The sequence below is a fragment of the Podarcis filfolensis genome, assembly GCF_964270895.1.
Source record: "Podarcis filfolensis genome assembly, chromosome: 16".
In the NCBI taxonomy this organism is placed as follows: domain Eukaryota; kingdom Metazoa; phylum Chordata; class Lepidosauria; order Squamata; family Lacertidae; genus Podarcis; species Podarcis filfolensis.
In genome coordinates, this window is record NC_139620.1 from 3,387,220 (window position 1) to 3,412,728 (window position 25,509).

A 25,509-nucleotide genomic window follows, 5' to 3' on the forward strand; every position below is an offset into this window, starting at 1 on the left:
AATGGCCAGGCGCCAAACTCAGACCAAGATAGGCACTTGATATCTCTCTCCACACATAGATGCAAATCTATCGGGATGCAATGCTTTTCCTTTTAAATGGCAGAGGATCTTGACCCTAAGCCGCCCACAAAACGGCAGTGTCAACAGTGGCACTGATGAGCACCAGCGAACATCTCTTTCCTCCCCTTTTCCCTTCCACAGCAGCCTCAGTTTTCAATCTCTCTCTCTTTTTCTCTTTTTCATTCTCTCTCTCTTTTCCTTTCTGGGTCCAGGGCTGACTGGGTTAAATCAGGTTGGCTCCTGATTGCGATCTGTCAGTTTTTTAGGCTGGTGACGTGGGGAGAGCAGGGAAGCAGAGGGTTTGGGTTGTGGAATCGATACCAGTGGCTTTGGGCTGAAAAGCAGCAAGCAGGGCAGAGCTCTCTGGAGGAAGGCAGAGAGAGAGAGAGAGAGAGAGAGAGAGAGGGAGACAAAGGAAGAGGTTAGTTGAAGCTGGACCGATTCTAAAACAAACTGAAAATTAAATGGACACCGGCTTTAAAAAACAAACAAAAAAACAGATTTCCACGCATCTGATGAGGGATTTTCCTGGACACCCTCAGCAATTCCTGCAGCCAGTCAGTTTGACAGATCTGAAGAGAGTGGGACTTTAAAAAAAGAAAAGAAAAGGGGGGGGGGACTAAGAGGAGTGTGAAATGCAGATGGGTTTTTAATTTCTGACCAAAAGAGGGAGTTCGAATCTCTTTTGCGTTCAGGAAGTGCCTTTTCCCCCTCTTTTATTTTTATTTTATTTTTTAAGCACCAGCAAAAGGTGGAGAAGGAGAGGGAGGGGGGAGGCAAGCAAGCAGCTCGGGGGGGGGGGAGGAAATGCCTTTGAAGAAGCAGAATTGGTCAAGATGCTTTTTCTTTCTTTGAAAAATGCTCAGGTTTGAAAATAATTTCTCTTTTTCTTCTTCTCTTTCACTCTTGCTCTGCTTCCCCCCCACCCCTTCTTACAGCCCTGCGTGCTTCCAAAATGCTCAGAAAACACAACGCTTGACGCTAGGTAAGGCACATAAATTATGACCCCCTGTTTTTAATTAATTGCTTTTATTAATTATAAAAATTAGGAGGGGAGGGCCGTTCGGACTTTTGCAGAGGGATGGAGAAGATGGGTGTGTGATTTCTTTGCTACGATTCGTAATCTGCCTCTTGATCTCCAAATCTGCCTTGAACTGGACGGGGCAGAGTGGGCAGGTGTCCCTCGCTTTGTGTTCAGGAAGTGGGGAGTGCCAAGACCACTTTACTTGTGGGGCAAGGAGCTTGTGGGGTCCTCTGCATTTGGAAGCCGCGAGCATCTCTGAACAGTCTCTCCCCCACCCACACCAATTTCTGATGAGGATCTACCTGTTTTGAGAGTGCAAAAAGGGAGGAACAAATGAGCTTTGAAGTTTGACCGGTGCATCCTTAATTTGGCATCCTTGATGAATGCATTTTCTTCTTTAAAAATCGGCTTCATTCTCCCATGCCTGTGTGCCCCTCAGCCACTTCCCAGCACATAGCGAAATTGCAGAATTCGTGCCCACAAATCCTGTAGTGGTGGCGGCCACTGGCTTGCATGGCTTTCCAAGAGGACCAGGCAAACTCGAAGAGGAGGCAGCTATCCATGGCTACCACTCACCCCAATGGCCGTGTCCTCCCCTGTTGGAGGAAAGATGCCTCTGAATGCCAGTGTTGGGGGTCATAGGTGGGGAGAGATGCTGTGGCCTCAGGTCCTTCCAGGTGGGCTCCCCATTGAGGAACCTGGTTGACCAAGGTGAGGATGGGATGAGGGACTCAGTGGGCTTCCTTCGACTTGACCCGGGAAGGCTCCCGCGGGGTAGACTGCCCTGGGATGAATCAGACCAGCAGTTCACCTATCTCAGGATTGCCTCTCAATGCCCGTTGCTGGTAGTGTTGCTGCTGTCCTTGGGTCTTGCTTGTGGGCATCTGCCCAGCCCCAGGGAGACCGCGATGCTGGAGCAGATGAACCAGCCACAGGACTCTACCAATATCCCAAAGGAACCCCCAGATCTAAAAGCAGTCTATCCACGTTCCTAGGTCCTATGGGGCATTTGCCCACTGATAGGCTGGGCGAGATGGGCTTTGCTTTGGCCCCGATCCAGCAGGCAGGCTCTTCCAGTGTTCTTATGGAACCTCCAGGTCCAGAGGCAGTCTAGCTACATCATGCATAGGCAACCTCGGCCCATCAGATGTTTGGGAACTACAATTCCCATCATCCCTGACTACTAGGGATCATGGGAGTTGCAGTCTCAAAACATCTGGTGGGTTGAGGTTGCCTATGCCTGAGTTAGATTCTTTGGGGCTTTTGGCTACTGAACTAACTGGGAGCTGGACCTTGCAGCTTCATTCAACAGGGCTTTCCTTATGCTCTTATGGAACCTCCAAGTCCAGAGCCAGTCTATCTAGATTCCTCAAAGGCCCACCTAGTCTAGAGCTGAGCTAGGTGAGCCTTTGAGCCTGATCCAGTAGCCCAGGCTCTTTTGTATGTTTTGATGCTCTTCTGTCCCACTGAAGGTTCTCAAGGACGGTAAGAAACACCACCTTGGTCTTCTTCAACCAACCAACCAACCAACCACCACCTTCCAGAGCCCGCAGTTCCCATCTTCCTAGAGCCCCGGTGAGCTGGAGATTTCAGACCCGGTTCGCCCAACGGATGGGAAGATGATGGCCTAGGGCCAGGGGTCTTGCACCATGAACGTCCAGCTGAGCTTGGAGAACGGCGGGGACATGTCCATCCAGGAGCAGGAGCTGATGCACAGCGACAGTCGGGCCCTGCACTCGGCCCTGCAGAGGCCGTCGCTGGTGGCCTCCGTCCTGGAGGGCAGCGAGTACCACCGGGCAGAGCACGCCCTGGCCACCACCTTGCACCCGGGGCTGGGCTTTGGCGGGGAGTCGCCCTCCGCTGGGGCGGGGAACAGCTACACCACCCTGACGCCCTTGCAGCCCCTGCACGAGAAGTTCCACCATCACCACCACCACCACCAGTGTCTCCCCATGGGGAACGTCATCGGCAGCTTCACCCTCATGCGGGAGGACCGGGGCCTGGGCGCCGGGGGGAACTTCTACAGCCCCTATCCCAAGGACATCGGCATGGGGCAGAGCCTGTCCTCCCTGCCCAGCCCGCAGCTGGGCCCCATGCACAACTATGCAGGCCACTCCTCCGCCCCCCTGGGCAACGAGAAGATGGTGTTGGGCAACGGCTTCGAGGCCCACTCGGCCGCCATGTTTGGCAGGATGGAGCAGCACTTCTCCCGGGAGATGTCCCCCTCGCAGAACTCCACCATGGCCTCTCCCAGCGCCATGGGCCAAACCCCCTACGGACACCCCCGGGCGGAGATGAACGCCCGGCCCAACCCGCCCATCGCCACCCAGACCACCGTCCTCTCCAGCCAGCTGGAGGAGATCAACACCAAGGAGGTGGCTCAGAGGATCATCGCGGAGCTCAAGCGCTACAGCATCCCCCAAGCCATCTTCGCCGAGAGGGTCCTCTGCCGGTCGCAGGGCACCCTCTCGGACCTCCTGAGGAACCCCAAGCCCTGGAGCAAGCTCAAGTCCGGGAGGGAGACCTTCAAGAGGATGTGGAGGTGGCTGCAGGAGCCAGAGTTCCAGAGGATGGCAGCTTTAAGGTTAGAAGGTAAGATAATTTTTGACCCCCACCCTTCCCCAGCTGCAAGCAAGGGAGGCAGGCAAGGCTGGAACAATACAAGGAAGCGAGGAGGGGCTGTTGCCGCCCCCCTCAAGGTCCTCGGCAGATGTGGCAACCCTATATATCAGGGCTTCACAACCTTTTCAGGGCCACTGCCCCCCATAGCTGTCAACGTTTCCCTTTTTTTAAGGGAAATTCCTTTATTCTGAATAGGATTCCTCACAAGAAAAGGGAAAGGTTGATGGCTATGCTGCCCCCTCGGTTCCACAAACCCATCCCCTGTGTCTGCTACCCCAATAAAAGCATTATTCAGAACAGCGGTTTGCATGACCCACAAAGGAAGATGGTAGCCCAATAAAATTCATTGACTCACCGAATTGTAGAGTTGGGAGCACAGGAGCCCATTCCTAGGGGGCCAAAATCCCTTCCGGCTGCCCCCCAATAAAATATTTGAGGGGGCCAGCCCCATCCCCAAGCTGACGCACATTGCCATTCAAATGGTGTGTCATTCATAATCTTGTGGTCGGTTATGTGGGTTGGGGCTTACCTAGGCCCCCCATTTTTAAATTCAAGTTGGCACCCCTGAGGGACCCCAGGGGTCATCTAGTCCAACCCCCTGCAATGCAGGAATCTCAGCGAAAGCATCCATGACGGACAGCCATCCAGCCTCTGTTGAAAAACCTCCAAGGAAGGAAGATCCAGCATCTCCCGAGGGAGTTCAAAAGAGGAACAATTAATTGCACATTTATTCGAAATCCAACCAAAACTATTTGGTTTAATTAAGTGAGCAGAAGGAATGAACTGGATCCAGTGCTATCGGCTTTCCAAAGTCTGTTGGGCGCTGGCGTCTCCTGGAGCCGCTGCTGCCCCCTTGCGCCTTAGCTCCCCACTAGGGAATCCCACCCCCCCATCCCTCCGGTGGCACCACCCACTTGGGAACCGCTGCTAACAGAGCCAGACCACCCATTAGTCGGGGTGAAGCAGCGTCCATTTCCACTGGCAGCAGAAACCACCCCCTCGCTGAGTTTCACCCCATCGGTGGAGAAGACATGGCCATAGCCTTGCTCAGTGCTCTTCCCTCGCTGAATTTGGCGACGGGGTTGCGTTCCAGCATACGGTGGAAGTCGTGGGGTGCGGTGGTGGCAGCCGGGGGGCAGGCAGGAGACGACACATTCCCATCTTGCTTCAGGTAGCGAAATGGGATGGGGCGCCCCCAACTTTCTCTATGCAGGCCCTTGCTTGGGAACTGAGCCTCGCTGGACTCTCTAGGCCCGGCTGCTGAGACAGCAGACCTGCCAAGGGTCACGTCGAAGGAGGAACACCTTGTCCAGCCCAGGGCTTGGGGGCGAAAGGACGGACTTCTTCCTCACATAGCTCACAGTTAGACTGTGGAACTCACCCCCACAGGAGGCAGCTCTGAATGAGGATTAGACAAATTCAGGAAGGAGGATTGGGCTGTTTGTGGCTACAGGCCACAGCAGCTGTGCGCTCCCTCCAGCGACGGAGGCAGATTTAGGGGGTTGCGACTGGTCCACCCTCACTGGGTGCTGAGCCGAGAGGGCACCGCGACAAAGACTTTGAACGGGAGTTGAGAGGCGGGGACGCGCACCAAATTTTGGTGTTGCACAGGGCACTGCTGAAATTTGAAAGCCCCTCTAGAGAAGACCCGTTGCTGCGAATTGTAAGCACTCAGGTCGTGCTTTGGGGCTTCCAGTTGGGACATCAGGGTGCTGGGCCAGACGGGACCCCTCTGGCCTCATCCAGCAGCACAGGCTCTCCTGATTTTTTGATTTTTTCCCAAAGATCTTTATTGAAACTTAACGTATATACATAATAACCAAAATTCCCAATGTTTCCCTCACATAAAATATAATATCTAAATTACAACAGCTGCATAATTATACACTTAATTATAAAACCCACCTCCCACCCTCTACTTCCCTCCACAGCAATTCAACTTCTTTATATTTCTACCTTTCCCCCTTGCATTCTATAATAAATTATTTTTGTTAAATTCCTATTTTTCCTTCTTTCTTTCTTTGTTTTATTATTGCTTACATTTTTTATTCTAAGCCTATTAACATATCGTTTTTAGAATAATATTTTGACATATAATCTTCAAAATACTTCCACTGCCTTCTTAACTTTTGATTTGATTGATATCTTATGATTGAAGTTAATTTTGCCAATTCTATAGACTCACTTAATTTATAAATCCACTCCTCCTTTGTTGGTATGTCCTGAGAGAGGGTAGTGATTGCTACTAAATGGAAATCACAGCCAAGCTCTCCTTATGGAACCTCCAGCTCCAGAGGCAGTCTAGCTAGATTTGTATGTTATCAGGGGCCATTGAGGGAAGAGGATGCTGGACCAAAGGGGCCCTCATTGGCCGGATCCAGCAGGTCTCTCCTGATGTCCTTACACTGAGAGACAGGACTGGGCTTGGAAGGAGGGCAGCATCCCAGCCTAGGTTACTGGGGGCATTCAGAAATCCTGCACCTAGCCTTCCAGGCCATAGGTTGGGATGGGTTGCCGAGGTGAAAAGATGGAGTCAAAGTCTTTTGGCGCCAGCTTGAATGTTCAAGCCACCAGTTTCGTCAGGCCCCTGGGATATCCCCAAGCTCCAGACCAGGTGTGGGGGGGACCTCTGGCCTTCCAGATGTTGCTGAACTTGAACGCCCATCTGCCCCAGCAAGCATGGCCAATGGCCAGGGAGGACAGTGGGACTCTGAGCACCATTCCCCAGCTGCAGGCAAGGATCTGCACACCGCCATGGGCAAACCCAAAAGGAAGTCGACAACGGTGGCGAGGAGATCGAACCCTGCGCTCCCTCCTCAGCCAGTTCTTTCGAGGCTGACCACAACGCCGGGCTTCATTGGGGCCTGCAAAATGCCTCCGTGTGGGTGTTTGGGTGCTGGGCTGCAGCTCAGCGCCATTCCTCCCCATCCCTCGCAAACTGTCATTCACTTGCATGATCACAGAGAGGCGGGTGGAGATGGCTGAGTGTGGAAGTAAACCCTCACAGTTATTTTTCATATATATATATATATATATATATATATATATATATATATATATATATAACGAAGAGAGGGGTGTGAGGGAGGCAAGAGCCAAAAGGTCACCATTATGGCAACTTCTTGAAAACTGTTAAGTCCTGAATATTGGAGCGCTGAATGAATAATCACCCTCTCGGATCCATTATTGTTGGGTAATATGAATCTCGGCTATTGATTAGGCTTTTTGCAATAGAGTCGGATCCAATATCTGTAAGAGTGGTTTGCTGGGGTTGGGGGGTTGGGGTAAGATTGCCCAATAAATAGGGAAATCTGTCCACAGATTCTTTGTGGTTATATTTCTGCTTTCCTTGTATTGTTCTGAGCCTCCCTCCAATATTTTCCCATGGCCTCTACTGGATGCTACTGCAAGCGTCCAATTGCCCCCTCCGAAAAATTTCCTTGCCACCAAACACACGCTGCTCTGTTCTTCTTTCGTGCCTCTAGCTCTCATGATGCAAGGGCAAACTGAGATGGATAATCTATTTAGAATAATATCCACCACCCCCAGTGTATCTAAATTATGGGTGTTGCTGGGTTTAGTAGGATGTTGTTTTTATATATACATATATGTAACAAAGAAAGAAAATTGGAGAAAGGTGTTAAAAGGAGATTTCGTTTTACAATTCAGTTGCAGGGCTTGGGTAGTGATCCTAACCCTACTTACCTGGGAGTAATCCCCACTGAAATAAGTAGGGCTCACTTCTAAGAAGACAAGGTTAAGGTTTTGCCATAAGGCTGTGATCCTGCTCACACATCTTGGCTGGGAATAAGGCCTGGGTAGCAGAAGTGGCAGTGGTGGTGGGGGAGCTTACCTTTGAGTAGACTTGCCCAGGATTGAAAGTAAAGCATTAAAAACTGCCCAGGATGTGTGGGGTGGTGTAATTTCTACTGAGTAAACAGTTGGATGCACAAGGTGTTAAATTGTAGGGGTGGAAGTGGGTTCCCTTACGGTCATCTAGCTCAACCCTTGCAATGCTGATTGTGTTGATTGCAGAATCCCCCGCAAGCTGCACTTTCCCAATTAAAAATTTGAAAGTTAATGTTGTCATTAACGTCACCAGAAACACAAGCATATGCATTTGCACACCCGTTACTTTTGCACTGCAAAATTCAGAAAAGTGCGAATTTTGAAGGACAGCTGTGTTTCAATTCGCACCTGGGTTTGGAAAATATGAGTTAGGTAGGATTGCCTACAGTGCAGACGGAATCAGATTTCTCTCCCCTGTCCCTGTTCTTTAAAGGGGGAAGCTAAAGTGTGGGGGGCTTTTTAGCTGAGACAAAAAACCGGTGATGAAGCGCAGGCAGGATAGAAATTTTAAAACTGTATGTAGTGTAGAAAAGGCAGAATACAGGGCAGAGAATTCTAGAGCTCTGGGTCATGAAACTGATGGTTGGTAGGTTTCGGGACAGACAAAAAGATAGCATCCTTCTTCATGCAACTAACAGTGAGCTTGAGGGATTTGGCGCCAGAAAACAGGATGATGGGCAGAAGTTTCGTTGGCTTTAATTGGGATTAAAAAATAATCATGACTACAGGTCTGTCCACAACCCAGCTGAACTGCCATGTGCAGGCGCAGTCTACCCTCAAATAACCTCTATCCCCCCCCATGGAGGAGGGGCTTTTGTCTTCATGGCCAACTTGTAAGCTTACGACAAGTATCTGACTGGCCTGTGCTGGGAAGAAAGATGATGGACTTGATGGGGCTTCTGTCTCATTCAGGAGGGTTCTTGCTAGGTTCTTGAGACAGGCTTGGGTCCTCCTTTGTGGTTCAAAAAGCAAGGCAAAAACATTTTTACAAGTACAGGCTACTCCCCATTTATGTGGGGGTTACATTCCCAGGCACCACACATTTGAGTGAAATCGCGTATATTGGGAGCACCATCGAAAAAACTGCAGACGCTCTCTAAACCTCTGGAAACTCTTGGGAAACCCTTTAAAAAACCCAGCAGCACTTTCCAGACTCCCTCCAAACCTCCTTTCTCAAACTCCAACTCTCCATAGGCCTCAAAGGTCGGTGCAAAGGCTCCTGGGATTGCACTTGCAAAGGCTCTTGGGATTGCTAGACGCTGTTTTCACGCCATTTTTGCATTCGGGGGGTCATGGGCGTTTCTGCCTCTTTAAGTGCCACTTCCAGGTTTGCGGCGGTGCACACGAACCCGGTTGCACGTAACTCGAATGTGCACAAATGGGGAGTTTCCTGTACCTGTAGAAATGTAGCAGGCAAGGGTGCCCATTGGGACTGGTAGGGCAGAAAGCAGGGAGCCGGGCAGTAGGGGGCGCCAGAGCCAATGGCCAGGTGGAATCAACTCACCCTAGTTCTTGCCATCCTCCTCTTAGCTGCTGAGTTCTCCAAGGGGCAGCACAGAGACAAAGGTGAGCAGGAAGATAGGCAGGTGGGGGCTGACTGAGGTTGGTGGGGCAGCACCCCACTTGCCCAAATGGACCCCCCTCTAATGGTAGCAGGGGTTAATGAATGCCAAAGAGGCATTTGCTGACCTGTAACAACGCAGACCACCATTGGATGGGGACTTGAACCTGATATTTCACAGTCGCCTTCTGGCTTGGTTCCTTATAGCACTGCCTGCCAACTCCTGCTTCCTGCTTCCTGCCACACCCCTCGCCATTTTATCCTCACAAGATGACCCTGAGAGGTAGGCTAGGCCAAGAGATAGTGGCTGCCCCCAAGGTCACACGCAGCAAGAGCAGAGTGGGGATTTGAACTCAGGTCCCCAAAGTCCTGGCGCAACACGCAGGCACTCCCGTGCTACCACCGAAAGACACACAGCAGAGCTCTTGCCCCTTTCACATTCCTTGTAATAGAATCCTTTGGTGGGAAGGGACCCCCAAAGCTCATCTAGTCCAGCCCCCCGCAACGCCAAAACACAGCTAAAGAATCCCTGGCGGATGGCCAACAGACCTATGCTCAAAAACCTCCAGCGAAGGAGAGTCCACCATCTTCCAAGGGAGTCGGTTCCACAGCCAAACAGCTCTTACCATCAGAGAGTTTACTCAAAATTTCATTTCTTGTAATTTAAATACAGTGGATGCTCGGGTTGCGAACGTGATCCGTGCGGGATGCACGTTCGCAACCTGCAGCGTTCGCAACCCGCATCTGCACACTCATGGGTTGCGATTTAGCACTTCTGCGCATGCACGACCACTGAAACCCAAAAATAACCCATTCCAGTACTTCCGGGTTTCAGTGGTCTGCAACCCGAAAAAACGCAACCTGAAGGTGCTGTAACCGAGGTATGACTGTACACCATTTCAGGTCCTCACCTCTTGAGCAGGAGAAAGGAAGCTTTCTCCATCGTCCATGCGACAGCTCTTTAGATATCTGGAGATGGCTATCAAATCACCTCTTAGTCTCCCCTTTTCCAGGCTAAACAAACCCAGCTCCTTCAACCGTTCCTCATCAGGCTTGGTTTCCAGGCCTGTAATCCTCTTGGTCTCTCTCTCTGCACACATTCCAGGCCGTCCTTTTTTAAAAAATTGTGGTGCTCAGAACGGGACACAGTATTCCAGGCTGGGTTTGACCTTGGGTATTCAGTGCTCTTTTCATGCAAATCCAGAACCAGAACTGGGTCTGCCCAGCGCGCCAGATGAGCTCATGTCCGAGGAGAGGGAGGAGAGACATCCCCACCCCCCTGTGGAAAGGATAGACCAAAGGAATCAATGTCTCTATACTTAGATATGCTGAGACACTGTTATTCTAATAATATTTCCCGCGTGGCGGCATGCCCTGTCAAAAGATGACCATAAACCCAGGCTTCACGCTGCTGACCATCACAAATGATATATAATGGCCAAGCATTGCCTTGATGGGAAATTAAAAAGGCGTCCTTTCCTTTCCTTTCCAAGATCACTTAGCTCGCCTTTAACCGATCCTGAACGTTGGCAGATTGAGGACAGATAAGAGGAAAGGCCTCTTCGTACATCACACAGTTGAACTGTGGATCTCTCCCCCACAAGAGGCAGCAATGGTCCCCAATTTGGATGCCTTTAAAAGAGGACGAGACAAATTCACGAAGGAGAGTAGGGCTAGTGGCGGCTGGTGTTGTTTAGAGCACTAGAACAACAGGATTCTGGAATAGATGGGCTCCCATTGCCCTGATCCAGCAGGCTTTTCTTATGATGTTGTTGTTGTTTAGTCGTGTCCGCATCTTCGTGACCCCCTGGACCAGAGCACGCCAGGCCCTCCTGTCTTCCACTGCCTCCCGCAGTTTGGTCAAACTCATGCTCTTAGCTTCGAGAACACTGTCCCACCATCTCGTCCTCTGTCGTCCCCTTCTCCTTGTGCCCTCCATCTTTCCCAACATCTGGGTCTTTTCCAGGGAGTCTTCTCTTCTCCTGAGGTGGCCAAAGTCTTGGAGCCTCAGCTTCAGGATCTGTCCTTCCAGTGAGCACTCAGGGCTGATTTCCTTCAGAATGGAGAGGTTTGATCTTCTTGCAGTCCATGGGACTCTCAAGAGTCTCCTCCAGCACAATAATTCAAAAGCATCGATTCTTCGGCGATCAGCCTTCTTGATGGTCCAGCTCTCACTTCCATACATCACTACTGGGAAAACCAGAGCTTTAACTATACGGACTACTATGGCGGCTATTGGTCACAATGGCTGTGCTCTGTCAGAGGCAGCGGTGCTTCTGAACTCTTGGAAATTGGGAGAGGGTAGAATGTCTCGCTTACCTGCAAAATTCCGAGAAGTGCAAATGTCAAAGGGTAGTTGTGTTGGCGAATTGTTTCGTAAGGTGTGAGTTTGGTAGGTGTTCAGCCAGCATGGTGTGGTGGTTAAGAGCTGTAGACTTGTAATCTGGTGAACCAGGTTCGCTTCCCCGCTCCTCCACATGCAGCTGCTGGGTGACCTTGGGCCAGTCACACTTCTTTGAAGTCTCTCAGCCCCACTCACCTCACAGAGTGTTTGTTGTGGGGGAGGAAGGGAAAGGAGAATGTTAGCCGCTTTGAGACTCCTTTGGGTAGTGATAAAGCGGGTTATCAAATCCAAACTCTTCTTCTTCTTCTTCTTCTTCTTCTTCTTCTTCTTCTTCTTCTTCTTCATCCCCCTGCCAAGACAGGAAACTCTCCACGAAGGAGAGACCCACACTGTCCATGTCAAACAGCTCGTAGCTTCAATAAGCTCTTCTCATGTTTGTTTAAATCATTCTTCCAGGGAGCGGACGCCTCTGGGTCCAGCCCTCTGGGTCCCAAATTCTACCCTTCTTAATGCCGAGCTGAAATCGTTCTCCGCTGGGTCTCACCTTCTGAAACAGCAGTGGGCGGTTTTGGTCCATCATCTCCTTACTTATTTATAAGGCTACTTATAAACCACCAACTCATAAAGAAAGGCAAGCATGGCAGCGTACAATAAAACCATTACAGAAACATCGTAAAACGAAGAAAATCATAAATACGAAGAAAATCACTGAATGTTAAAAAAAAATAAAAGTCTCTAGAAACCCCATTAGGATGAGAGATGCTGGTGGGCGCTGTGCTGAGTGTGAGATTAGAATCTGAATTCTCCCAGTTCTAGTCTGATACTCTGACCACTGCACCGCACTGCCGTAAAGATAAGCTAGAGACTCGGGGACAGTTCTTGTGTGAGATTTCAGGAGCCAGAGCAAAGAGAGCCTGCGGTAAGTGCCAGGCTGAGAGCTTTACAAAAATTGTTCTTATTAGAAAGGTTTTTTTATAGTCTTTAGCGACTTCCTGTTTATTATGACATAAGCTTTTCTGAGGTGCATGAAGTATGTGTATAGCGCGCGCGCGCACACACACACACACACACACACACACACACAAAAATACATACCATAAAATAAAATCAGTTTAATCTGTGGAAAGTTTACATATTCGCAGTGATCAGATATTCTAGCAGACATTGGTGACAGAACAGAATTTTCCTGCTTATATAGCTGTGGTTGTTGATTTTTAAATGAATATCCTGCGTTATCTTGCCAAAACCACAAGCCTGAGCAGCTAAAAATGCGAAAGAAATAAATAATATTTTAAAGCAAAAATTCAAAACAACTAAATGCATCAGGGGGAAAAACAAATGCGATGAAACTCAGGAAGAATTCCAAACAATAACTAGTAGAACTCCAAAAGGTTGCCCAACAGCACCAAGAAGACCACCGGCTACTCTCAAGTAAACCCCAGTTTTAAGTCAGAGAAGTTTGGCTTTGATGGTGTGCATAAACAGATAGAATTAAACTCGCTGACAGGTTATAGTTTTGCCAACACTGTCTTTAGCTGTCATTTCTGCACTGCAGAAGGCTGGACTAAATGACCCTTGGCAGTGGCAGACCTTGGGTCTCAAACTGAACTGCAAAATTCAGCCCCTGCCTCTCACACTCCATTCTAAATCACAGTTGTGGCGCCCTCTGCAGTGCCCCTGAGACTCTGCACCCAGTGCGACCGAACAGGTTGTGCTCCCCTAAATCCGCTTCTGTCCTTGGGGTCCCCTCTACGATTCTATAAATCAAAAACATTTTCAGTGGGTGACAAAATGGTCAGCACCGCAGGTGCCTGTCTGATTTAAGTGGGAAGGGTATATTCCCAATTACTGGTGCCATTTTGTTAAAAGCTCACATAGTCTATACAACAGCCTTTCAAATATTTGGCTCTCATGTAACTTTGCTCGGCTAGACATATTGAATTCCCTCCAATACGGATGCTGAAAATAATCAGACAAGGTTCCTATATTATCCTGTTACAGATAGCAATGTTATTCCAGGGCACGGACTGCGGTTTCTGGTTCAACCAAGGCGTGAACAGTGTTTGGCTCACACCACATGCTCTTAACCACCAGCCTCTTGTAAACTCCAACTGCTCGTTTGAAAGTGTGTTAGAAAATCGAACGGCTGATGTTTATCCATAGCTTAATCCTGAATCGCAAAGGCTGGTTAGCACTTCAAAAAGGCCAGGTTTCTAATGGCTACACGGTGACATAGTCCTGGAGACTGCCATATGTGATTTAGACAGGAGATGGCTTTTCAGAGCATGTGCAGAGTGCAGGTCCTTACCACTGGTGCCCAATCACAGCACAGACTCTACCTTTGCATAGATTGGGGGGGGGGGAAATAAGATGGGAAATAAGAAAAAAATAACCCTCCTCACTGTGGATCACTGCTTAAAGTCTCTCTCTCGTCTTCCCAGCGCAGATTAGGAATTAACTTTGCACATTTGATGTACAATGCCTAATGTGGGCAGATTTCAAAGCTGGAAGAGTTTGCGCTTTTGATATTACACACACACAGAGGCCCAAAAGTCTGTTAAAACTGATAGCACAAAAGCATACCTTTCCTGCCGCTGGGTGTGCAGTGACAAGGCCTCACAATTTCTGTGTGTCACCCTAGTGCTCCTTCGCACCCGTTCATTTGCATCCATCCCCCTAACCAAGAAAACCAGCTTCAAAGGACCCAGAGGTGAGGCTGAAACCTGATTGACAAGTCTCGTTCATTAAAAAAAATCCTCAGAATCTTAAGAGGCAAAATGTCTCTGGTAAACCAGAACACACAGTCCAGCTTTATTCCTCACCAACACCCAATTTATCCAGCATATTTTTGGCATTTCTGTCCTGGGGGTGCTTAATTTATCCTCGTGACAACCCTGGAAGGTTAAGGCTGAGGCAGAGTGCCTATTAGAAAGGACTCCTGGACTATGGAACTCACTGCCACAGGACGACCCCTGACCTAGATGGCTTTTGAAAAAGGATTGGATGGATTTATAAAGTCAGAGGCAGCAATGCTCCTGAGGACCAGTTTCTGGAAGCCACAAGAGAGTAGAGAGCTGCTCTTGGGCTCCAATCCTGCTTGTACCTGGTCGGCCGCTGTGAGAACAGGATGGCCCACTGGTCTGATCCAGCAAGCTGGGCTCTTCTTCTGCTCGTATGAGAGTGACTGGCTCAAGGTCACCCAAGGCCAAATGAAAATTTGAACTCTGGTCTCCCCAGACCCAAGCTGACCCTCTAACCGCTGCAACCGTGCTTCCAGCCAGCCTGTCTCTTTCCAAACACTGGGTGCATTTAGACTTTTGAAAGACAACCAACACAGCAGCTTTTCATTCCTACTCGATGCTGGCGCATCTCCTTTCAGCAACCAGATTTTTAAACACCAGGCCGCCGTTTCCCGCCCCCTCTCTCGGTGACCCTCCCTGGCACCCTGGGTGTCTCCACAACGCTCCGTTTCCCCCTGCGCGAGTGCCATTTCCCTGGCAGAGCAAGGGGCCTCGTCACCTGCGCCGGCAGAGAGCGACCGCTGGCTTGTTAGGAGCTAATGAAGCTGTCACGGGGTGATGGATCCATCAGAAGGACGGTCACGCGCTGGGATGTCCAAGGGGGCCCAGGCGAGCCAGCGGACGCGTTGTGTCTCTTCCCCGAAGCAGCAGGAAGTGCCAAGGCAGCGTTTGGAAGTGGGCTTTCCTGGGAGGGAGGGAGAAGCAGCAGCAAAGCTGCGTGAGGAACGATCCCGTCCCGGAGCCTCCCATTGATTTGGGGAAGAGATCATTTACCCCTCCTTTAAAAACCACCAGCACTGCCTCTATGCTGCGCAAGGTGCGACTTACAAGCGAGTCCGACCACTATGTCTTACTCTCAGGCAGGGGAGGGAGAAATTGGCTTGCGCTTCCCAAAAACAACACACAAACCAAAACACATCGATGCTTTGAAATTTGCACTTCTCTGAATTTTGCAAGGCAGTCCTCCTGTCCCAAAATAGAGTTGTGCGTGTGCCGTAAGATGCCATATATTAGGGGAACATAGAGAATTATTTGCTTGCAAAAAGGAAGGGGAAATTGGGATAAATCTGCACTAAAGCACTTGACAAATTTTTAGCAGGTTTTTTTTTTTCCATTTGTTTATTGCAAACTGATGTGGAAACGCAGGAAACTGAAACAAGTAAGAAAAATTAAAAATTACCAATTTGTCCGTTCCCACCTCAGGCCAAGACTGTTCTTTAGGACTGACTGGATGATAATGCCAGTTGTATAAAGAGGTAAAAGAACACTCTTTTTAATTTTACAAATGGGAGTTTGTAATGGGAGCACAAGTGTCAAAGGAAGCAATGAGAACATTTGTGTAGAAAAGTGATTTTAAGCATGCACACACACATACTGCAAGCAAAACACACAATTTTAACTATTTTTATTTTACGAATGGTCAATGAATTTACTTAAATTTTAGTCCATTCATTGTCCTCCTTTTAACCACGAGACTGACTCAGTTTTAAAAGAAAGTTTAAAACCTGTGCATTCTCCCCCAAACCTCAGGATTGGTGGCTGACGTATTTCTATTTTATTTTTAATCACAGCTCCCCCATGGCTCTCTAAAAACAAAACACACACACAGCTTAACACTTCCTTTGTTAAAAGCAGAGAGTTTGAGCGAAGGAGGCATCTTAAAAGTACAATTTGCTTTTTTTTAATAAAAAAAGAAAAAGCCACCCATTGCTTTTTTAGAAGAGAAAGGCTCCCTTTAACGATTTTTAAGACGTTCCCCTTTGTAGCGACACCACCGGCCTCAAAATCATTGCCCCGAAATTAAAAGCAGGTGTGCTCTTAACACTTGGCCTGCCTTTTCACAAAAACCAGCCAAGAATGGTTCTGGGCACGCTTCCTTAGAATTAAACTCCAATAAACCCAGTTGGGGCTTACTCCTGAGTAAACAGGCACAAGCACAGCTCTCTTTAAGCTTTAATCAATCCATTTAACCGCGCCAAGTTCTCAAGATGTCGTCGATAGATTATTAGAGGGGGCAGCGGGGATGTATTTTAAATGGAGTGGCAGTCAGTGTTGGATCGGGCCCCATCCTAATTAGCAATTGGGGGGGTAGGACCATTTGGATTCTGCACATCCAGTTCAGTTGGGCCAGGCCTGCTGTGACATGATGGAGCGCTTGAACATATTAGCGCAAGCAAGCGTGAATGTCAAGATTCGGGGACGTTTTCCTGATGGGTCGGCCATGTTGTCGAGAGCCCAACTGCACGGCGATTGGCTATTAATATCATGGTGGCCGCAGAAGCATTTCCCATTGTCCAGGGTGTGTGTGTGTGTGCAAAAAGCTCGGTTAAAAAGTCTGGGCAATCTCCTGTTCCCCCTCCACGCAGAATCGAGCAGCTGTTTGGGTAGGGTTGGGCGGTAGGGGAAGGCAAACCGTTCTATTCTGCCCCCCCTGCCCTCGACCTACTGAGGGACTTCATATAAGGGGAAGTCATTGATTTTATTTTCTGCGGCAGACACAGTCACAAGCTAGCAAGCAGTGTGCTCCCCCAGAATCCCCTCTGTTCCGTTCCCCAGGGTGTTTTGTTCTGCAAAGCAAAACATTGATTTTCCCCCCCGTTTTGATTGGCCCAAAATTGCCCCTTCTTGGTTTTAACCCTGTGCCCAAAATGTGCATGTTTTTGTTTGGAGGAAGGGGGGAGAAGAGAGAGAGAGATTAAATTTCTGGATTTTCCCACCTCCAGTTTGACCCAATTGTTGTTGGGATGCACAAACAGATCAGTGCCTCTCCTGAAGTTGGTGGACTCTAATTTCCACCCAGGGCAAACGAGACTTGGAGTTAATGGATGCAGGAGAAATTTGGTTCAGATTTTAAAGCAAATCTCCCTAAATCACACTGACGTGTGTATTGAAACATAGCGATCCTTTGATGGTCACACTTCTCTGAATTTTGTGATGTCGTTCTGCAACCAAATAATGTGTAGGAGAACGCATACGTTGTGGAGGAAAGAGTGTTTAAAAACGCATATATATTTGTGAAAAGAGCATGCAGAAAAATGCATCAGCCTGGGGGGAAATCGCTTGCAAAAGCATCCGTATTTGGCAAAAATGGCATACAAAAACAGGCTCGTTAGGAGAAATGAAAACACTGCTCAATTTTCGTAAGGACCTTTTTAAAGAAATCTGCAAAAAGTTGCAGAAATTGAGAACTGAACTTTAAAAGGGACAAAGGACAATTGAATAGAAACTGAAATTAACAGACTCGGGATTCACTGCTTGTAGTCCAACAAAAGGGGAGGGGGCACAGAGTTTTCCATCTCTGTTGTAAATCTCTCTCAAGAATATTTTATAACCCCTCCCCCCCAAAGAAAGTGCATGGTTCTGACATTTAGAGGACTGGACACACTGTTCCATCTGCTTGGAGAAAGTTTAAGTAAGTGATACAAACCACATTCAATAGGGAAATCATAAAAATAAAAATAAAAAATAGGAAGAATAATCTGAGCTGGATGGGCAGGTGGCTGATCACTTGGCAGCCGCAAAGGGGATTGTTGGCTATTTTTAAATTTCTAACAGAATCAGCATGATGGGCATGGGGAGAGAAATTCAACTCTGTTCTCATTTAAAGCCAATTCTATCAAAGCTGTACTTTTGCAAACAATGCGCAAACCAGAACATAGCCATCTGTCAAAATTTAAGGTAAAGGACCCCTGACCATTAGGTCCAGTCGTGGCCGACTCTGAGGTTGCGGCGTTCATCTCGCCTTATTGGCTGAGGGAGCCGGCGTACAGCTTCTGGGTCGTGTGGCCAGCATGACTAAGCCGCTTCTGGCGAACCAGAGCAGCGCACGGAAAGACTGTTTACCTTCCCGCTGGAGCGGTACCTATTTATCTACTTGCACTTTGATGTGCTTTTGAACTGCTAGGTTGGCAGGAGCTGGGACCAAGCAATGGGAGCTCACCCCGTCGCGGGGATTCGAACCGCCAACCTTCTGATCAGCAAGTCCTAGGCTCTGCAGTTTAACCCACAGCGCCACCTGCATCCAGAACATAGCCATCTGTCAAAATTCACAAGTATCCAAATTCTCCAGCAGTGCTCTCCAAACAAAAATGCATCTATTAGGGCAAAGTGGGCATACAAATGAGGGTATTAGTGAAAAGAACATGGATATATTCATTATATTGGGGGAAGATGGAAAAATGCGTGCATTAGTCAAAACTTCACACGAAGACGTGTTTGTTAGAAGGAATTCGCACACAAATGCTGGTGAATTCTCACGAGGATTAAAAATAAATAAATCCTCAAATTGCTGCAAAATGTGGAGAAACTGAATTTAATATTGGGTGGAAATGAGAAAGTGGGAGAACCAAAACGGACAATCTTCATGCGGCCTCACACAAATTGCTGCATGAGCAGATGGGGTCCAAGTGTGTGGCTGCCTTGCTGCAAGATTCAGGCCCCATCCTCACGATCCGTTTAGAGCAGAATCACGCCACTTTTGCAGTCATGGCTTCCCTCCCTCAAAGAAACCTGGGAACTGTAGTTTAAGGGTGCCAAGAGTTGTGAAACCACCCTATCCTCCCCACAGAGTTGTTTAAAGATCAACCCCTCTTCCCAGGGAACTCTGGGAACTGTAGCTCTGTGTGAGGGGAAAATAGGTCTCCTAACAGCTCTCCACACCCTGAGCAAACTACAGTTCCCAAGATTCTTTGTGGGTGGCGAAGCCGTGGCTGTTTTAAGTGGGATGACGCTGCTTTAAGTTTAAAGTGCAGATGGCACCTTGTTCAAGAAAGATGCAGCGTTTAGATGCGGTGCCAAATGGAGTCTCACCATCCAGACACAGGCATCACCTCCAAAAAAACAGAGGCCAAATAATCAGAGATCCGAGTCTCCAGCATGCCTGGCCTGTCAAGTTTCCAGACAACCCTGCTTGTCCGTTTCCCACACGTACATCGGGCGCAAGCCACTCCAGATTCACCTGGCGGCGCAAGCTTATGTGGAGTTGCCATTGAGAGGTTCCTCTGCTCCTGCTTCCCCCTAACCCAGCACTTCTCGACCTGTGGGTCCCCAGATGTTGTTGGACTACAACTCCCATCACCCCTAGCTAGCAAGGCCAGAGCTCAGGGGTGATAGGAGTTGTAGTCCAACAACATCTGGGGACCCACAGGTTGAGAACCGCTGCGGCTTAACCTGTGCGCTTGCTTCTGCGACCCTGGATATTTTCTGTCTAGCCCTTCCATCAGCAGATGGTTTAAAAAAAGGCACCCATTTCACTCACTACTACTCAGGGGAGAAGTTTTCCTCCCTCTCTCGTAACTCTGGGAACCGGGGGGACAGCCAACAAAGCTGAACAGGACAGAGGAAAGAAATAACTTGTTCGTGCAACGTGTAGTTGAGCTGTGGAAATCACTTAAAAGAGGACCGGGCACGTTCACGGATGAGTAACGTGGATTATAACTAGCCATGATGGTTCTGCTCTGACTCCATAGTTGCTTCTGAATGCCAGTAGCTGTAAACCACAGGAAGGGAGAATATCTCTTGTGTTCGGGCCCTGTTTGTGGGGTTCCCCTTTGGGGCATCTTCTTGGCCACCGCAAGAACAGGACGCTGGACTCGACGGGCCATGGGCTTGCTCTATTATGTTCTGTATAAACCTTTTCCTCCCTCAGTGGCTTTGCTAGGTAAAGGTAAAGGGACCCCTGACCATTAGGTCCAGTCGTGGCCGACTCTGGGGTTGCGGCGCTCATCTCGCTTTATTGGCCGAGGGAGCCGGCGTACAGCTTCTGGGTCATGTGGCCAGCATGACTAAGCCGCTTTTGGCGAACCAGAGCAGCGCATGGAAACGCCGTTCACCTTTCCACTGGAGCGGTACCTATTTATTTACTTGCACTGGTGTGCTTTCGAACTGCTAGGGTGGCAGGAGCAGGGACCGAGCAACGGGAGCTCATTCCGTCGCGGGGATTCGAACCGCCGACCTTCTGATCGGCAAGTCCTAGGCTCTGTGGTTTAACCCACAGCGCCACCCGCGTCCCCAGTGGCTTTGCTAGCTCTCCCCTAAAATAATAGGCACCCACCCCCACTCTGTGTTTCCCAAAGGGCGAGGGGATGGGGTCCCCGTCTCATTTTTCCTCGGCGCAGGCATGCCGCCGTTCCCTCCCAGCAAGGGTTAATGCAAAACTGCCTGGTCTTTGCAGCTGGCGTAGCTTGGATCTGATCAATATTTTCTATCAGTGTGCAGGCAGTGCAGAGGCAGGGGGCGGAGGTGGGGGGGAGCTGAGCTGAGCCCACTCAGGGAAGATGTGGAGAGGGAAGGAGGAAGACGGGAGAGTGAAGGGAGCTTGTCACGTTTCAGGGCCGCAAGGCAGATACGCCATACAGATTAGGGCTTCTTCAAAAAATGAAATAAAATGAAAAGCCTTGCCGCTTCGTGCCAAAAGACATATATTATTATTATTATTATTATTATTATTATTATTATTATTAAATTTCATTTCTTCCCTTCTCTCTCTGGTACCTCTGATCTGGGACTGTCCAATCTCTGCTGTTTTGTTTTCTTTTATAATTGATCTGATTTGAAATATTTGCACGCTGACTGTAAGGGGTAGGAGAGGGTCTTGTGGGACGGCATACGATTCGGATATAATACGGAGGTGTGAACTTGTGACTGGGTTGTTGCCAGTGCTATTCAGAAGAGATCCACTGAAATTCGTCCCCGTTAACTTAGTTTCGTAAATTTCAGTGGGTCTGCTCTAAGCAGAACTTAATTTGATATCTGTTATCCACGTTTTATAATCCCCCTTTTCCTAATTTCGTCCATCTACCTCTACCCTGGGACCTGCCACAGCTGCAATTTGATCTGCATTTCTCCCATTTAAAATCTTTTTTGGACACTTTTATAAGTAGGTGGGCGAGGCAGCGAGGGGGATCCCAACTGCGTTGTACACTTAACATATAATAAAATGTTTAGAAAGCAGGAAAAAGTAAACCACAAACATCCCCCCCCCAAAAAAACAGCGCAAGACCACAACAAAGGCCATCAGGCAGACAAGCAAAGCTGTTAATGAATTAAGACTATTTTTTAAAAAAGTTAATTGTATGGTGTTTTTTGCTCCCATTGCTAGTGAGTTTTCTTTTTATTTGGTTCATTATTTGGAGCACAATTAAAAAATTAAAAAATAAAAGACCCAAAGCAGCTTTAACAAAAAATGAGAGGGAAAATGTAACAGGGTATAAAAAAAAAATAGACATAATTAAGGACGACAGCAAAGGAAGATAAGGAGGTGCTATATACCAGGTCAGAATCTTGGTCCATCTAGTTCAGTATTGTCAACACTGGCAGGCAGCACAAAGTGGCTGCTAGACTGAGCAATGGCCCTCCCTTGAAAAGCAAAGCAAGTTTCTAGTCCTCAAGTGCTGCCTCAAACAGGAACATAGAAAGCTTGCTGCTTTATGCCACTTTAGACCCCTGGTCCACCTAGCTCAGTACTGTTTATATATACGATATCTTTATTGTCATTGTCCCATGCAGAACAATGAAATTGAAAAACTACATAAAACATTCAAAAACCCCTAAAAACTCTGAAACCCCATTTTAAAATACACTATACTATAGAGAGACCCCTTATGCTGCGTTTAGAACCAGAATTGCATTTGTGTAGAAACTGTTTCTCAGGCGGCTAGTCCTAGTCTTTATAACTCTGTACCTTCTTCCAGAAGGCAGAAGCTGAAAGAGATCATTTCCGGGGTGCGCACTATCCTGCGCTATCTCTGCATCTTTCTTATGGCACCTGACAGCATAGATTTGATCTAAGGTGGGAAGAGTGCACCCAATTATTCTCTCCGCAGTCTTTACAACCCTGGACAGCATTGTAGAAGGGCTCTCTGGGATTTCAGGCTGCTCCTGACACCAAGGAACAGGTTTTCATCAATGTTTGGATACAACTGGACGCCATTTTGAATCAAGATGGCAGACAGAAACTTTCCAATCTGCCCTGATTCTTACCACCGACCGCAAAACTGCCCTGGTCTTGTTGGTTCCTTGGGATTCCCAAGCAATGCCAGGCACTTTCCCTTAGTAAAGACATACAGGATACAATTGGATATAGAAAAACAGATTAACGGTGTGCTAGACGCTGTACAAAAATCTACCTTCCAGCCTTTGGGCGAGCCACCAAGTGAAATGGTTTTGCTTTCCTTGTGCGGCCCTTTTAGATGTAAACATTGACACTGGGATAAAGTTGGGACAGAAATCTGTGCTATCAGACACACACATTTCCTACCCACCCAAAAGCCCTCCTGCCGAAGCCATCGCCCTCAAGCCATCCTGAAAAGTTCTCCTGCAGATTGTTAATTAAAATAAAAGACTCATTTAGAAATAAGAAAACCTGCAAGGTTTTAATACAGGGCCGTAAAATCTCAGCCCATTAAATGTTAATGGAGACCCTTTGCCAGGTTGCTTAATAATGTCTTAGCTTTGCAAAATTACATCTTGTTTTAATATTATGATGGACCTGGGTGGCTGCTAGCACTGCCGTCTCATTCCCTTCCCTATCCTCTTTTCCTTTTCGTGTGTGCATCACCTCCATTTTCTGTCCATTTCTGGCAGCTGTCAAAAGACGCCACGGGGGGAATGCAGGCGAGGGAGTGCCAACTGATCAGGAGAATAAGGATCTGGACGCACTTGTGCTTTTCACAGAATTTGGCAGGACGAAACTTTTCACGGCAGAGAGATAAGTTGGCAGTGCTCTGTTGACAAGGGGCAAGGAGGCGGCTTGCCCCCCTTCCCATTTACCTTGTAGAGTGCCCCCCCAGCAATTTTTTTTTTTTTACATAGTTGCATTCCAGGAGAGCATAGTCTGCCACAATCTGGAAGTTGCTGGTGTATGGGCTTTATGGATGTTAACAGACCCACTAACTCTCCAAGGGGCTGGTAAATAATTGGCAACCGTATTTGCACAAAGCTACAGGTTAAAGGAATGAGGGTGGCGCTGTGGTCTAAACCACAGAGCCTAGGGCTTGCCGATCAGAAGGTCAGTGGTTCGAATCCCCGCCACGGGGTGAGCTCCTGTTGCTCAGTCCCTGCTCCTGTCAACCTAGCAGTTTGAAAGCACATTAAAGTGCAAGTAGATAAATAGGTACCGCTCCAGCGGGAAGGTATACGGCATTTCCATGCGCTGCTCTGGTTTGCCAGAAGCGGCTTAGTCCTGCTGGCCACATGACCCGGAAGCTGTACGCCGGCTCCCTCGGCCAGTAAAGAGAGATGAGCGCCGCAAACCCAGAGTCGGCCGCGACTGGACCTAATGGTCAGGGGTCCCTTTACCTTTACAGGTTAAAGGAGGGTCTCATCCCATGGAATCAAGCACAACTAGGGACAGCGTTTTCTTACAAGAACACCATACATCCACCACTGTTCTTCAACATTGGGACCCCACCCCCGATGTCATTGGACTACAACTCCCATCATCCATGACCAACGTGATGGGTTTTGTAGTCCAACAACATCTGGGGACCCAGACACTGCCAGACACTTTATACCACCAACGGTGGTAATGGGGGTGAGGGGAGATGCTTAGCCTTCACCATTAGGGGGTACCACTGCTTTTTGCCCCTCAATGTCCTCAAATTCCTCCTTTATAAGCTTCCCAGGTTGGCCCCCTTCCTACCTCAAGGTAGGAATGGTGGAGAAATTCAATCCAGGCCACAGCGAAAAGCAGATCTGCCTCATTCTCACTTGGCGAGAGGTGTGCTGGGCCCGGGGGTAACCCAAGCAATGCGGTCCAGGTCCGGTCCTGAATCCAAGGATTCCACAAGGAGTCAGTCCAACAGGGCCAAGACAGGAAACCAGGCAAGGTCAGGCACAGGGCAACAGGCAGGTTCCAGCAAGCAGGAATGTTGCTCCTGCAACCTGGGGTGGGGTCCAGCAGCCTTTTATCTCTGTCGGGGTAACGGCCGGTCCTGATCCCCCGGGGCCTCACCTCCCTGTCTCGCCCAAAGGCGAGCACACCTCCTGCAAGTACTCAGGTCTCTCCTTCTCTCAGACCTCAGGCTCTACAGCTCAGGAGATGTCGGTGGGTTACTAGACCCAGAGGCCGCCTCAGCCTCCCCTGACCCAACCGGTAGTGGAGCAGCTGTAAGTGATGGCCCAGCTGGAGGCAAGGAGGTCATCCCTGCATCTGGAGCCAGGGCAGGCTCAGGCCCCTGACTCGGCCCAGCTGGTGCTTGTTGCAGGGGAACCTGTGCAGACTGGGACTCTTCAGAATCAGGCCCCAGACTTGGTTCAGCTGCTGCCTGAGGCAAAGGATCCAGTGCGGACGGAGACTCCTCTGGCTCCGAGTCCTAGTCCGAGTCCCAGGCCATCACACAACGATACCAAAAATCCAAACACAGCCATCCTCCAAAATTATCTCCCAATGATATCGTGCCCTCCTCCAGCTAAGTGATAGGTTCAAGAATGCACATGCTAGGGTATGTGTGCCCCCCCCCAAAAGATATTAGGGAAAATGACATCCACAAATGCATTGTGTTAGACAAAATTACTTGTGCAGGTATGTCAATAATAATAATAATAATAATAATAATAATAATAATACATTTCATTTATACCCCACCCTCCCCAGCCAAGACCGGGCTCAGGGCGGCTAACACCAGGTATTAAAAACAATGGATTAAAATACAACTTAAAAACAAGATTAAAACACAACATTAAAATGCAGCCTCATTTCAGTAGAAACTCAAATCAAAAACATTTTGGGGATGAAAACAAACATCAAGCAAAATTGCATGCAAATGTTTGTCTATCAAGAGAAATTCGCACTGATTGAATGAATTTTCGTGAGGACTTAACTTTTTTTCTCCTTCACAAACTCATATGGAAATGTGGAGATCTGCACTTGAATTGAGAGACTGAAATTGAAAAATTTGCGCCTCCTACCAGTGGGGCACGGGTGGCACTGTGGGTTAAACCACAGAGCCTAGGACTTGCTGATCAGAAGGTCGGCGGTTCGAATCCCCGTGACGGGGTGAGCTCCTGTTGCTCGGTCGCTGCTCCTGCC

The 25,509-nt window shown here is 48.6% G+C and overlaps 1 protein-coding gene across 1 annotated transcript in view; it reads left to right on the plus strand.

Annotated features, from left to right (window-relative positions):
• The first annotated feature begins 996 nt into the window (after nucleotides 1-996).
• Nucleotides 997-25,509, plus strand: part of LOC310751764 (hepatocyte nuclear factor 6-like) — a 29,976-nt gene continuing 5,463 nt past the window's right edge. The window contains exons 1-2 of the mRNA XM_083591377.1: nucleotides 997-1,045; nucleotides 2,557-3,676. Coding sequence (XP_083447503.1) covers nucleotides 2,734-3,676 — 943 coding nt within the window. The 5' untranslated portion in view covers nucleotides 997-1,045; nucleotides 2,557-2,733. The remainder of the gene's footprint in view (nucleotides 1,046-2,556; nucleotides 3,677-25,509) is intronic.